At 42.6% G+C, this 12,127-nt stretch overlaps 1 protein-coding gene across 2 annotated transcripts in view; it reads left to right on the top strand.

Moving 5' to 3' along the window:
- The window catches only part of LOC122551842 (ATP-binding cassette sub-family B member 6-like), a 264,001-nt gene that overhangs the window by 213,725 nt on the left and 38,149 nt on the right, over positions 1-12,127 (top strand). For both annotated transcript variants that reach the window (XM_043694361.2, XM_043694362.2), the window contains exons 16-18: positions 1,998-2,172; positions 3,248-3,360; positions 3,972-4,066. In XM_043694361.2, coding sequence (XP_043550296.2) covers positions 1,998-2,172; positions 3,248-3,360; positions 3,972-4,066 — 383 coding nt within the window. The remainder of the gene's footprint in view (positions 1-1,997; positions 2,173-3,247; positions 3,361-3,971; positions 4,067-12,127) is intronic.

Genomic DNA, 12,127 nt, shown 5'->3' with positions numbered 1-12,127 from the left:
AGGACTGCTCACAGTACTTCAGATGTGGTTTCTTCACTTTGTACAGTTGCATTAAGACCTCCCTTCTCTTCTACTCCAACCCCCTTGAAATGCGGGTCAATATTGGCTTCATCTTCCAGAAATGCTAGATTCTCAAACCGTGTCCATGGATTGGAAGTTAGGAAACATAATTCCAATATTCAAAAGAAGGAGGTGGAGAAAATGGAACATTGTAGGCCATTCCATGTGACAGCTGTGGTAGGGCAAGTCCTGGAATCTGTAATTATGGACGTAGTGATAGAGCAATCGGGGAATTGGAATATAATTTTGCAAAAACAACCAAGATTCAAGAAAGGGAAATCGTATTTGACAAAAGTTTGAGTTTATTCAGGTTATAACTGGCAGGTTAGATGAGGGGAAATTAATGGACCAGCTAGAAAAACAAGGGTATCAAATGTATGATAACGCCATCACTTGCAAGTTCCCATCGCAGTCACTTGCCATCCTGACTTGGAATTACCTCACTATTCCTTCCCTGTTACTTGGTCAAAATCCTGGAGTACTCTCCCAGTAACAGTGTTATGGGTGTACCTACATCTCATGGATTCAAGAAGGTGGCTAATCACCACCTTGAGGCAATGAAGGATTGGTCACAAATTCTGGTCTAGTCAGCAGTGTCCACATCCTATGAAATAAACTTTTACAACCCTAAAAAAGTTAGTCTATTTTAATTTTCAAACAGTTGTCAATCATGTATTATAAATTAGGTTATTGCAAAAAGATTAGAGCATTAAATGGTGCCATTGTAATATATTTAATGAATTGAGGATTGATTAACAGACAGAAAACAGTAATACCAAACAGGTAATTTTTTTGCGGTTGGCAATTGTAACGAGTGTGAAACTACAGGACTCCAGTATTTGGACCAAGTATAACATGTCCAGACGTGATGATGTGAAGCTAAGTGATAGAGAGAATGCAAAGAGTCTGCAAAGGGATATAGACTATTTCAGTGAGTGGGCAAGAACATGGCCTGTAGAATATAATGTGGGAAAGTAAAATTTAATGACTACAGCAGAAAAGTAGGAAAGCAGAGCATCTTTTCCTGCCCCCAATTGTGCAAAGGATTGTTAAGAGCAAACCACATTGTTGTATGCCTGGAATCACGTGTAGCCAGACTAGGTAGAGAAGACAGGTTTGCTACCCTTAAGAACATTAGTGAACCAGATTTTTTTTACAACAGTTGACAGTGGTTAAATGGTCACCATTAGGATGGCTTTTAATTCCAGATTTTGTTTTACAGAATTCAGTTTTCACCATCTACCATGGTGCAATTCAAACCCATATCGCCAGAACAATAGCTTAGGGTTCAGAGTGCGGTATCATTGCCACGATAACTGTTTATTTCAATGAAATCTCACTGCAGATCACATCTGGACCACATTGTGTTCAAACTTAATCTTCTTATCTAAGGAAGAATATGGTTTCCTTAGAGGGAGTGCAATTGATGGGTTTTTTTGGGGGGGGGGATTCCTGGCTTGTTTTATGAGGAGAAGTTGAGTGGACTAAACCTATATTTCTAAATTCAGAAATGCAGATGATTTCACTAAAATCTTTAAGGAACTTAATAGGCTAGATACTGGGAAGATACTTATTCTGGTGGAGGAGTCCAGAGCAGGGAATCACTGTCTCACAATGAGATTGTCGCATTTAGGACTGAGATGTGGAGAAACAATTCACTCAGTATTTCAGATATTTGGAACTTATTACCCCAGAGAGCTATGGATGCTCCTGTTGTTGAGTTTATTGAAGCGATTTTTTGGAATCAAAAGGAATGAAGAGGTATGGGGTCAATGTGGGTGCAGGTGGAACTGAGCCATGATTGTTTTGAACGGTGGAAGAGGCTTGGAAAGCCAAATGGCCTTATGATTTTGTGATGGTTTTGTGGATTTTATGATGCGAGTTGAACTCTATCCTGTACTGAAGCTTCTTCTAAAAGGTCTAAATTTCTCCCCCAGGTGAAGCAGAGCTCTCTACGCTCTCACATCGGGGTAGTGCCTCAGGACACCGTTCTCTTCAATGACAGCATTAAAAACAACATCCGATATGGCAGAGTGACTGCTCGTGATGAGGATGTGGAGGAAGCCTCTCTGGCAGCTGATATCCATGAGCGGATAATTACTTTCCCTGAAGGTAAGAGAGTGTGTTCTGTCGATATTTATTTGGTGGGAGCAAATACATTTTGTATGAAATCACAGCTTCTAGAAGACCCTGTTGAAGGAAGCAAAGATTTGCAAGCACATTCTTTGGAATCATATGTTCGCCAGGTCAGCTTGGGGACCCTCTCCAAGTCTTCACGTTTCTGTAGTTGTTGACCTGCTGCTACATCATTTTTATTACCTTAAACTAATAATTATTTCATCCAATAACAGCACAATTTTCTTTTGGATAACTGCTACTGTTCTTCAAAATCTATGACCAGGAAGTCCCTGAAATGTAAAAATATTTACAAATTTTTCCAAATGTCAAAAGTCCTACATTTACTCCACATTCTCTCTATTTCCATGAGCAGAAAAATAGAATTTCTGAACAGAGGGATGTGCTTTTGTCCCTCAAAGTTGTGCATGAAGAAGACCATTTCTGATGCGTAGCTTTTAAAATTCTTTGGTTGTATGTAGCCGGGCATTTATTGCCAACCTTGAATTGCCTTTGAACTGAGTGGCTTGCTAGGCTTGTCAGTCACGTTGCTTTGGGTTTAGAGTCACATGTTTGCCAGGTGACGTGATGATGACAGACTTCCTTCATGAACCGAATGTGGTTTTGGTGAGGATTTATAATAATCACTGTCACTGAGACCAGCTTGCAATTCCAGATTTATTCATTGATTTTCAATTCCACATGATGGGATGTCTGGAACAGGTGAGATATTTTTGAACCAACTTGTTCAGAGATGTTACTACATTTCTCTGGAGCAGGTGAGACTTCAACCCAGGCCTTCTTGCCCAGAGATAGGGACAAGTTATCATGCCTCTGCAAAAGCCCGTTGAGCAGCACCCGTTGTCAAAAAAAACTCTGGAGCTGTTCTGATTTACCCTTAGGGACTCTTATGGTGCTGTGGTAGTGCCCATACTTTTGATGAAGGTGGTCTGGGCTCAAGTTCCACCTGCTCCAGAGGTGTGTCATAACATATCTGGACAGGCAAATTAAAGAAAAAGGTTCTGAGCATGATCACCGTCTCCAGCTGTTCTTAATGTGCCATGTTCTTCAGATTATGATACCCAAGTTGGGGAAAGAGGACTGAAACTGAGTGGAGGAGAGAAACAGAGAGTAGCAATCGCCAGAACGATCCTGAAGGCCCCTCAGATTGTTCTTCTGGATGAGGTAATTAAGAATTGAAATCACAGAAATTGCATTGAGTCTGAGAGATGGAAATAAAAATTATTGATTACAACTTTCAAATCAACATGATATTACATTTCACTGGAAATAATCAAGCTTATTCCTTACACTCTCAGAACCATGTCTGTGCATAGTTAATGAATCTGGCTTTAAGCTGTCCTTAAGAAGGTAAAAGATGCTTCACAAAGGGTAAATATTCTAAATTTTTGTGAAGGAGTGCCACCCTTTGTTAAGGGATTTTACAATCTCTAACTGATACAACTGGTTCCCTCTCCTCAGAAAGGAAAACTGGCGGTATATGCAAACTCTGTATGTTCCAAAGCATTTTACAATAAATGACTCACTTTTGAAGTGTAGTCACTGATATAAGTGTGTAGGAGCACCCACTGTGCTAAATGTAGAACTTCTTATTATCTATCTGAAGAATTTAGTTGCTTCTAAGCTTAAAAAACATTGTTGTCTCAATATTTTGTACAGTAGGCTTTTAACAGCTGATGGATTGGCTGAACCTATCTGTTCACCAGTCTGCCAGTGAATATTTCCACTGTCCTGTTTCAGTGTTCTAATCATTTATCTTCACTCCACTTGGACAGGCTACATCTGCTCTAGACACACAAACTGAAAGAAACATTCAAGCCTCTCTGGCCAAAGTCTGCGCCAACAGGACCACAATTGTTGTGGCTCACAGGTAATATCGTAATAAGATTGCTTCAAAATTTCTGCTGTTTGGAATTTTGGACTAAACACTAATGTTATACAACTTGCCTTAAGTGAAAATAAATTACTCTGAGTTGCCATTTAAGCCTTTGAAAAGAATTAAGGATGGAGCTGTCCAAGGTAAGAAGGGGAAGATGCTGGATTTTCAAAAAACAGTAGCAGAATTATCTCTCTCATCATTTGAAAGGTTCTTAATTTTCTTTAATCTGTCGGAAGACAGGGAAAATATTGTGGTGTATCAATTCAAATGATAAGTTGTGAAAGAGCCAGAGCTGTGAACACTCAGGAAATGTAGAGCTGGATCAATTTTTGATTGACAAGGGAATCAAGAGATACGAGAGGCAGAGGGATGTCAGGAACTAAAACCACAATCAATCAGCTATGATCTTATTGAGTGGCAGAGCAAACCTGAGGAGCTGAATGGCCTACTATTTAATAAAGTCTTTTTTAAAATTCCTTAATGGGATTTGGAAGTCAATGACAAGGCTAATGTTTGTTACCTATCCCTAAGGATCTCCATTCATCTAGGCAAGAAGTGAGCATTCCATCATTTTTGACTTTAGCCTTGCTTGGCAAGATGGTGATGGTAGGAATGGAGTCATTTGCTGCAGAATTTCAAATGTAAGACCTGTTCTTGTAGGTGAAGTATGTAGTGCTTGTCTAGTTCAGTTTTTGGTTAATGCTAATTGCTCTGGGATATTGATAATGGGGGTGTTTTCCTTGGAGCGGAGAAGGCTGACGGTGGACATGATGTACAAAATTTGAGGGATGTAGATAGGTTGGAGAGAAATAAACTTTTTCTTTAGTAGAGGGATCTAGAATTGATAGACTTGATGAGTGGCATGGTCATGGTTAGATGATGGGTTTCAGTCCATGCTGTAAAACTCTCTTATTCTATGACCATCACAGCCTGCCTGTCTAATCCCAGAGTCCAGGAAGTCTCAGGATTCCGTGATGGAGCACAGCTGGGCTGTGTACTGCCTCTAACACCGATCCTATATCAGTGAGTTTGTGTTCCATCTGTTAAACCCAGATGGAATTGTTTGTCTCAGTCTGCCTCAGACATGCCACACCCCATATTGATCCAATCAAGTGTTCCAATTGATGAATGGTGCTGGTTCTTTTATGCTCTAATTGACCGGGTGTGTTACAGATGTTTCCAACATGAGAAATTGCAGACTTATCCCTGACCGAATCACACTAAATCAACCTGCTGCCCATATCTTAAAAACACTATTACAAAAATGTTACGCAGAAATTGTACTAAGCTGAAGTTTGAAAATTTTAAAAAATAGTAATATGGGCATCACTTGCAACATGAGTATTTGTTTCCCATCTCTAATTCTCATCTCTAATCTGAGCAGTTTACTAGACTATTTTTGAGGGCAGTTAAGAGTCAGCTACATTGCTATGGGTCTATACTCACATGTAGGCCAGACTGAATAAGGGTAATTGATTTTCTTCCTAAAACTCTAATTCACACACATTCAGACAACTGCATGGTACCATTTGTAAACATATCACAATGGTGCTGGCTGAACCTAAGATGATGACCACACAACAGAGCCTGCCTCATTGCGATTACAACTATTGATGGACAGTTTTTAAAAGGATCCTTTACCATGCCAGTTTGATGCTAGAAGGATGCAAGCTAAGATAAAATAGAAAATCAAGTCCAGCCTACAGCCCCAGGGAGAGCTGGAAGGTTTTACATTGTCAGGTGATAAATACAGACCTGTGTACAGTTATAAAGTCCTGTATTCTTCTTTATGCAGAACTTTTACATACCGTGTAGTGTGAACATAGTCCTCCAAGGGTTAATGCTGTCTTATTTTCCTTTCAGTAAATAATTGCGGTATGAACAAAGGCTTGGGAGCCTGCCGTGGCATCCTCCCTGGCCTGCTGTGTGATGACAAATTGTAAATACATATCCTGCTCTTTGATCTCTTACTAAATGTGTGTCCGTCAACAACTTTGATCTTCAACCTTATTGAGCTATAAAAGCTGTGCCCCCCCCCACCACCTTTTTTTTGATGTGGGTAGGGTCTGTTTATGAGGAGCAGTGGGTTTGGCTGATGACCACTTCCCATTGGGCTCAACTGAAACAGTTAAGATAATAGAAAACGTTTTTAATGATTTTTGGCGCAAAGATGTTTTCAATCGATTGACCTTTTTGAAGTGTCGCAGCTGTAGCTAGTGGGAGCACTGTGCTGCCACATTGTGCACATATCAGTTTCCTGTGTACAGCAAGAGTTGCAAGCTGCAAAGAATTGGAAGTGTAAAGAGAATGACAGCATCTTGAATGAAAGGCCTGGTAGGGGCTTCAGATGAAACTCTGCTGGAGGCTTTTTACTGAAAAGAGAAATTGAAATCCAACTGTATGCGGCAAGTTCTGGGCAGCTCAGTTAGTGTTTCAGAGTAGAACTAACAGCACTATGAGCTTAATGCTACTTAGTAAAATTTCTGCAGATAATGGTAGTCCTTGAGAGCACAGTTAGTGCCCATCTGTTATGGGAGTCAGGTCCTTTGGCAGCGTTGTGTTCCTAAGTAATTTAATCTTTCATCAGCATTTCATAATTGAGGTCACTTTATTTCTTCTGGGATCTCTCAATTAACAGGCTTCAGTTGAAATGTAAATGAGAATCACTGCAAGAATTGCAATTATGCAGATTGGCTTGTAATTCAAAGCCCTTTTCGACATTCACTTCAGTTCAAATGACTTAAATTTATACAGCTTTCATGACCAATCAAAGTGCTTTCCAGTCATAAGAAATAGGAACTAGATTGGTGGGAGGGGGGGACCTCAATAGCAGGGAAGCAAGTGCAAGGCTAGAAGGAGATATAGTCATCCGAAATATTAAGTTGAAGTGACAGGTCAGGTTGGAACACAACAGGAATGCCTATTATATTAAATTGCATCTATTTCAACACAAGAAGGCTGAAAAGTAAGGCCAATGAACTCAGGGCATGGATAGGTACGTGGGACTGGGATATTATAGCCATTACAGAAACATGGCTAAGGTAGGGACAGGATGGGCAGCTTAATGTGCCCAGGATACAAGTGCTTTAGGTGGAACAGAGGTGGAGAAAAGATGGGAGGTATAGTTGCATTTTTGATTAAGAGGAGTACCACAGCAGTAGTCAGAGATGAAGTAACTCAGGATCATCCAGTGAGGCTTTGTGGGTGGAGCTAAGAAATAGATAGGAGATGGTGTCATTATTGTAGTTGCACTATAGGCCCCCAAATAGTCAATGAGAATTAAAGGAACAAATATGCAGGGACACTGGCTGGAGCAATAGGGTGTCATATGAGGGGATTTTAATGTTCCTAACATAGACTGGAATTGCCACAGTGTTAAGGGTTTTGGTGGGGTGGAATTTGTTAAGTATGATAAGGAAAGTTTCCTCAAGCAGTATATAGAGGGTTCTACTCGGGAAGAGCTTAGAGTAGTACAGCATAGTACAGGCCCTTCGGCCCTCGATGTTGTGCTGACCTTTTATCCTACTCTAAAATCAAATTAACCAACATACCCTACATTGTGCTATCATCCATGTGCTTATTCAAGAGTTGCTTAAATGTCCCTAATGTATCTGCCTCTCCTACCACTGCTGGCAGTGCATTCCACACACCCACCAGTCTCTATGTAAAGAACCCACCTCTGACATCTCCCCTAAACCTTCCTCCGGTTAACTTATAATTATGTCCCCTTGTGATAGCCATATTCAATCTTGGGAAAACATCTCTAGCTATTCACTCTATTTATGCCTTGCAACATCTTGTACACCTCTATCAAGTCACCTCTCATCCTTCTTCACTCCAATAAATCTTAGCTCCCTCAACCTTTCTTCATTAGACATGCGCTCCAGTCCAGTCAACATCCTGGTAAATCTCATCTGCACCCTTTCTAAAGCTTCCACATCCTTTATATAATGAGGCGACCAGAACTGAAGACAATATTCCAAGTGTGGTCTAACCAGGGCTTTATAGAGCTGCAGCATAACTCAACCCCCCCTGCTAATGAAAGCCAACACACCATAAGCCTTCTTAACAACCCTATCAACTTGGGTGGCAACTGTGAGGGATCTATGGACCCCAAGATCCCTCTGCTCCTCCACACTGCCAAGACGCCTGCCTTTAACCCTGTATTCCCCAAATTCGACCTTCCAAAATGAATCACTTTACACTTTTCCAGGTTGATCTCCTTTTGCCACTTCTCAGCCCAGTTCTGCAACCTGTCAATGTCAACCTACAACAGCCCTCCACACAATCAATAACTCCACCAACCTTCTTGTCATCTGCAAACTTACTAAACCACCTTCTACTTTCTCATCCAAAGCTATGTCCCCTCGTGCTCTCTGACACCATACTTGGAAAAAGGCTCTCCCCTGTCCACCCTATCTAACCCTCTGATTATCTTATATGTTTCTATTAAGTCACCTCTCAACCTTCTTCTCTAACGAAAACAGCCTCAAGTCCCTCAGCCTTTCCTCGTAAGACCTTCCCTCCATACCAGGCAACATCCGAGTAAATCTCCTCTGCACCCTTTCCAAAGCTTCCAGATTCTTCTTATAATGCGGTGACCAGAACTGTACACAATACTCCAAGTGTGGCCGTATCAGAGCTTTGTACAGCTGTAGCATAACCTCATGGTTCCGGGACTCGATCCCTCTATTAATAAAAAGTAAAACACTGTATGCCTTCTTTAACAACCCTGTGAACCTGGGTGGCAACTTTCAAGGATCTGTGTACCTGGACACCGAGATCTCTCTGCTCATCTACACTACCAAGAATCTTACCATTAGCCCAGTACTTTGCATTCCGGTTACTCTGACCAAAGTGAATCACCTCACACTTGTTCGCATTAAACTCCATTTGCCACCTCTCAGCCCAGCTCTGCAGCTTATCTATGTCTCTCTGTAACCTGCAACATCCTTCGTCCACTATCCACAACTCCATCGACCTTAGTGTCGTCTGCAAATTTACTAACCCACCCTTCTACGCCCTCATCCAGGTCGTTTATAAAAATGACGAACAGCAGTGGACCCAATACCGACCCTTGCAGTACACCACTGGTAACTGGACTCCAGGATGAACATTTCCCATCACCATCACCCTCTGTCTTCTTTCAGCAAGCTAATTACTGATCCAAATTGCTATATCTCTCTCAACTGCTGAAAATGTTTTGCTGGAAAAGCGCAGCAGGTCAGGCAGCATCCAAGGAACAGGAGAATCGACGTTTCGGGCATAAGCCCTTATCTCTCTCAATCCCATTCTTCCGCATTTTGTATAAAAGCCTACTCTGGGGAACCTTATCAAACACTTTGCTGCAATCCATACACACCACATCAACTGGTTTACTCTCATCTACCTGTTTGGTCACCTTCTCAAAGAACTCAATAAGATTTGTGAGGCATGACCTACCCTTCACAAAACCGTGCTGACTATCCCTAATCAAATTATTCTTTTCTAGATGATTATAAATCCTATCTCTCATAACCTTTTCCAACACTTTACCAACAACTGAAGTAAGGCTCACTGATCTGTAATTACTAGAATTGTCTCTACTCCCCTTCTTGAACAGGGGAACCTCATTTGCTAACCTCCAGTCTTCTGGCACTACTCCTGTAGACAATGACGATTTAAAGTTCAATGCCAAAGGCTCAGCAATCTCCTCCCTGGCTTCCCAGAGGATCCTCGGATAGATCCCATCCGGCCCAGGGGACTTATCTATTTTCACACTCTGCAGGATTTCTAATACCTCTTCCTTGTGAACCTCAATCCCACCTCAATCCCGCCTATATCTCAGTATTCTTCCCGACAACATTGTCATTTTCTAGAGTGAATACTGTCGAAAAATATTCATTTAGTGCTTCCCCATCTCCTCTGACTCCACACACAACTTCCCACTACTATCCTTGATTGGTCCTAATCTTACTCTCGTCATTCTTTTATTCCTATCCACCAAGAACTTCTCATGTCTCCTCCTGGCTCTTCTGAGCTCTCTCTTTAGGTCTTTCCTGGCGACCTTGTAACCCTCAAGCGCCCTAACTGAGCCTTCACATCTCATCCTAACATAAGCCTTCTTCTTCCTCTTGACCAGAGATTCCACTTCCTTCGTAAACCACAGCTCCCGCACTCTACAGCTTCCTCCCTGCCTGACAGGTTCATACTTATCTAGGACACACAGAAGCTTTTCCTTGAATAAGCTGCACATTTTTAATGTGCCCATCCCCTGCAGTTTCCTTCCCCATCCTATGCTTCCTAAATCTTGCCTAATCGCATCGTAATTGCCTTTCCCCCAACTGTAACTCTTGCCCACTGGTATATACCTATCCCTTTCTATCACTAAAGTAAACATAACAGAATTGTGATCGCTATCACCAAAGTGCTCACCTACTTCCAAGTCTAACACCTGGCCGGACTCATTACCCAGTGCCAAATCTAATGTGGCTTCGACCCTTGTTGGCCTGTCTACATACTGTGTCAGGAAGCCCTCCTGCACACACTGGACAAAAACTGACCCATCTATAGTACTCGTACTATAGTGTTCCCAGTCAATATTTAGAAAGTTGAAGTCCCCCATGACAACTACCCTGTCTCTCTCACTCCTATCAAGAATCATCTTTGCCATCCTTTCCACTACATCTCTGGAACTATTTGGAGGCCGATAAAAAACTCCCAACAGGGTGACCTCTCCTTTCCTGTTTCTAACCTCAGCCCATACTACCTCAGTTGACGAGTCCCCAAACATCCTTTCTGCAACTGTAATACTGTCCTTGACCAACAATGCCACACCTCCCCCTCTTTTACCATCTTCTCTGTTCTTACTGAAACATCTAAATCCTGGAACCTGCAACAACCATTCCTGTCCCTGCTCTATCCATATCTCCGAAATGGCCACAACATCGAAGTCCCAGGTACCAACCCATGCTGCAAGTTCACCCACCTTATCCCGGATGCTCCTGGCGTTGAAGTAGACACACTTCAAACCAACTTCTTGCTTGCCGGTGCCATCTTGTGTCCCTGAAACTTGATTTTGGACCTCCCTACTCTCAACCTTTTCTATACTCGAACTACAATTTTGGTTCCCATCCCCCTGCTGGATTAGTTTAAACCCACCCCAATACCCTTAGCGAATTTCCCCCCAAGGATATTGGTACTCCTCTGCTTCAGATGAAGACCATCCTGCTTGTAGAGGTCCCACCTACCCCAGAAAGAGCCCCAATTATCCAAGAATCCAAAACCCTCCCTCCTGCACCATCCCTGTAGCCACGTGTTCAACTACTCTCTCTCCCTATTCCTTGCCTCATTAGCACATGGCAGGGGCAACAAATCAGAGGCAACAACTCTGTTTGTCCTAGCTCTAAGCTTCCATCCTAGCTCCCTGAATTTCTCCCTTAAATCCCCATCTCTCTTCCTACCTATGTCGTTGGTGCCTATGTGGACCACGACTTGGGGCTGCTCCCCCTCCCCTTTAAGGATCCCAAAAACACGATCAGAGACATCACGAACCCTGGCACCTCGGAGACAACACACCAACCGTGAGTATCTCTCGTCCCCACAGAATCTCCTATCTGTCCCCTAACTATGGAGTCCCCAATGACTTCTGCTCTGCTCCTCCTCTCCCTTCCCTTCTGAGCAGCAGGGACAGACTCTGTGCCAGAGCCCTGTGCCCCACTGCTTTCCCCTGGTAAGTCGTCCCCCCCAACAGTATCCAAAACGGTACACTTATTGTTGAGGGGATTGGCCACAGGGAATCCCTGCACTGCCTGCTGGTTCCCTTTCCGTCCCCTGACTGTAACCCATCTGGCTTTTTCTTGTACCTTAGGAGTGACTATCTCCCTGTAACTCCTCTCAATAACTCCCTCTGCCTCCCGAATGATCCAAAGTTCATCCAGCTCCAGCTTCAGTTCCCTAAAGCAGTTTTCAAGGAGCTGGAGTTGGGTGCACTTCCCGCAGATGTAGTCCACAGGGACACTAGTGGTGACCCTTACCTCCCACATTCTGCAGGAGGAACTTTCAATTGCCCTC

The sequence above is a fragment of the Chiloscyllium plagiosum genome, unplaced genomic scaffold (genome assembly GCF_037043375.1).
Source record: "Chiloscyllium plagiosum isolate Xiang-an unplaced genomic scaffold, Cpla_swu_hap1 HiC_scaffold_7, whole genome shotgun sequence".
NCBI classification, from domain to species: Eukaryota; Metazoa; Chordata; class Chondrichthyes; order Orectolobiformes; family Hemiscylliidae; genus Chiloscyllium; species Chiloscyllium plagiosum.
The sequence above is the reverse complement of the archived record's forward strand: the minus strand, read 5'-3'. Positions and strand labels throughout refer to the sequence as shown.